The sequence below is a fragment of the Punctularia strigosozonata genome, assembly GCF_000264995.1.
Source record: "Punctularia strigosozonata HHB-11173 SS5 unplaced genomic scaffold PUNSTscaffold_18, whole genome shotgun sequence".
In the NCBI taxonomy this organism is placed as follows: Eukaryota; Fungi; Basidiomycota; class Agaricomycetes; order Corticiales; family Punctulariaceae; genus Punctularia; species Punctularia strigosozonata.
The window spans coordinates 44,747-45,379 of record NW_006767450.1 but is presented as its reverse complement, the minus strand read 5'-3'; the positions used below and the strand labels follow the sequence as shown (position 1 = coordinate 45,379).

Genomic DNA, 633 nt, shown 5'->3' with positions numbered 1-633 from the left:
GGGGGAGTGGAAGCTGCGCCGAGCGCGACCGCGTTGGCGGCTCGCGCTGTTGGGCGAAAGAGGGCACGGGGTCTACGTCAACGTCGTCGTCGCCGTCGAGCCGGACCATGCGCGTGTCCGCCTCCTCGCCCACGTCGAGCGTAAACACCAGCACGTTGTCCTTCGAAGGGACGACCTCATCGAGCCTGCCCGGCGTCGGCGGTGGCGTCAACGTGGATGCGCAGGCCTCTTCGTCCACGTCGAGGTCGAGGAAGGACGTAGGCAGGTCGCTCGGCGGACGCGGCAACAAGGCGCAAGGAGGGGCTCAACGTCCGCGCAGTGTCTGCTGTTCGTCGCTCTCCGAATACGAGCATGTCGATGACCGCGGTGCATCTGCTTCGGGCGCAGGAGAGATCTCCCGGGACGCACGGTCCTCCTCCTCGAGGGCGAGCGTGGCCAGCGGCGAGCGTGACATCTCCCGGCGCGGGCTGAGAGGCTCCGGAGTCGCTGGAGCACGGTGCGCGCGCGCTTTCCCCCAGGCCTGAAACCGAGCGCTGAACTCGCTCGGTGGAGTGACGGGCGTGGGGTCGGCGTCGGGGTCCGTGCGCGAACGGTGTGGCCTGGCTCGGACATCCAACGGACTGTGTGCCAATT

At 68.6% G+C, this 633-nt stretch overlaps 1 protein-coding gene across 1 annotated transcript; it reads left to right on the top strand.

Moving 5' to 3' along the window:
* Positions 1 to 14: 14 nt before the first annotated feature.
* PUNSTDRAFT_138636 (uncharacterized protein) lies at positions 15 to 524 on the top strand (the record flags this gene model as incomplete). The annotated part of the gene is made up of 1 exon (XM_007388325.1): positions 15 to 524. A coding segment is annotated over one exon (510 nt), but the record flags the coding sequence as incomplete, so codon positions are not given.
* Positions 525 to 633: the final 109 nt, after the last annotated feature.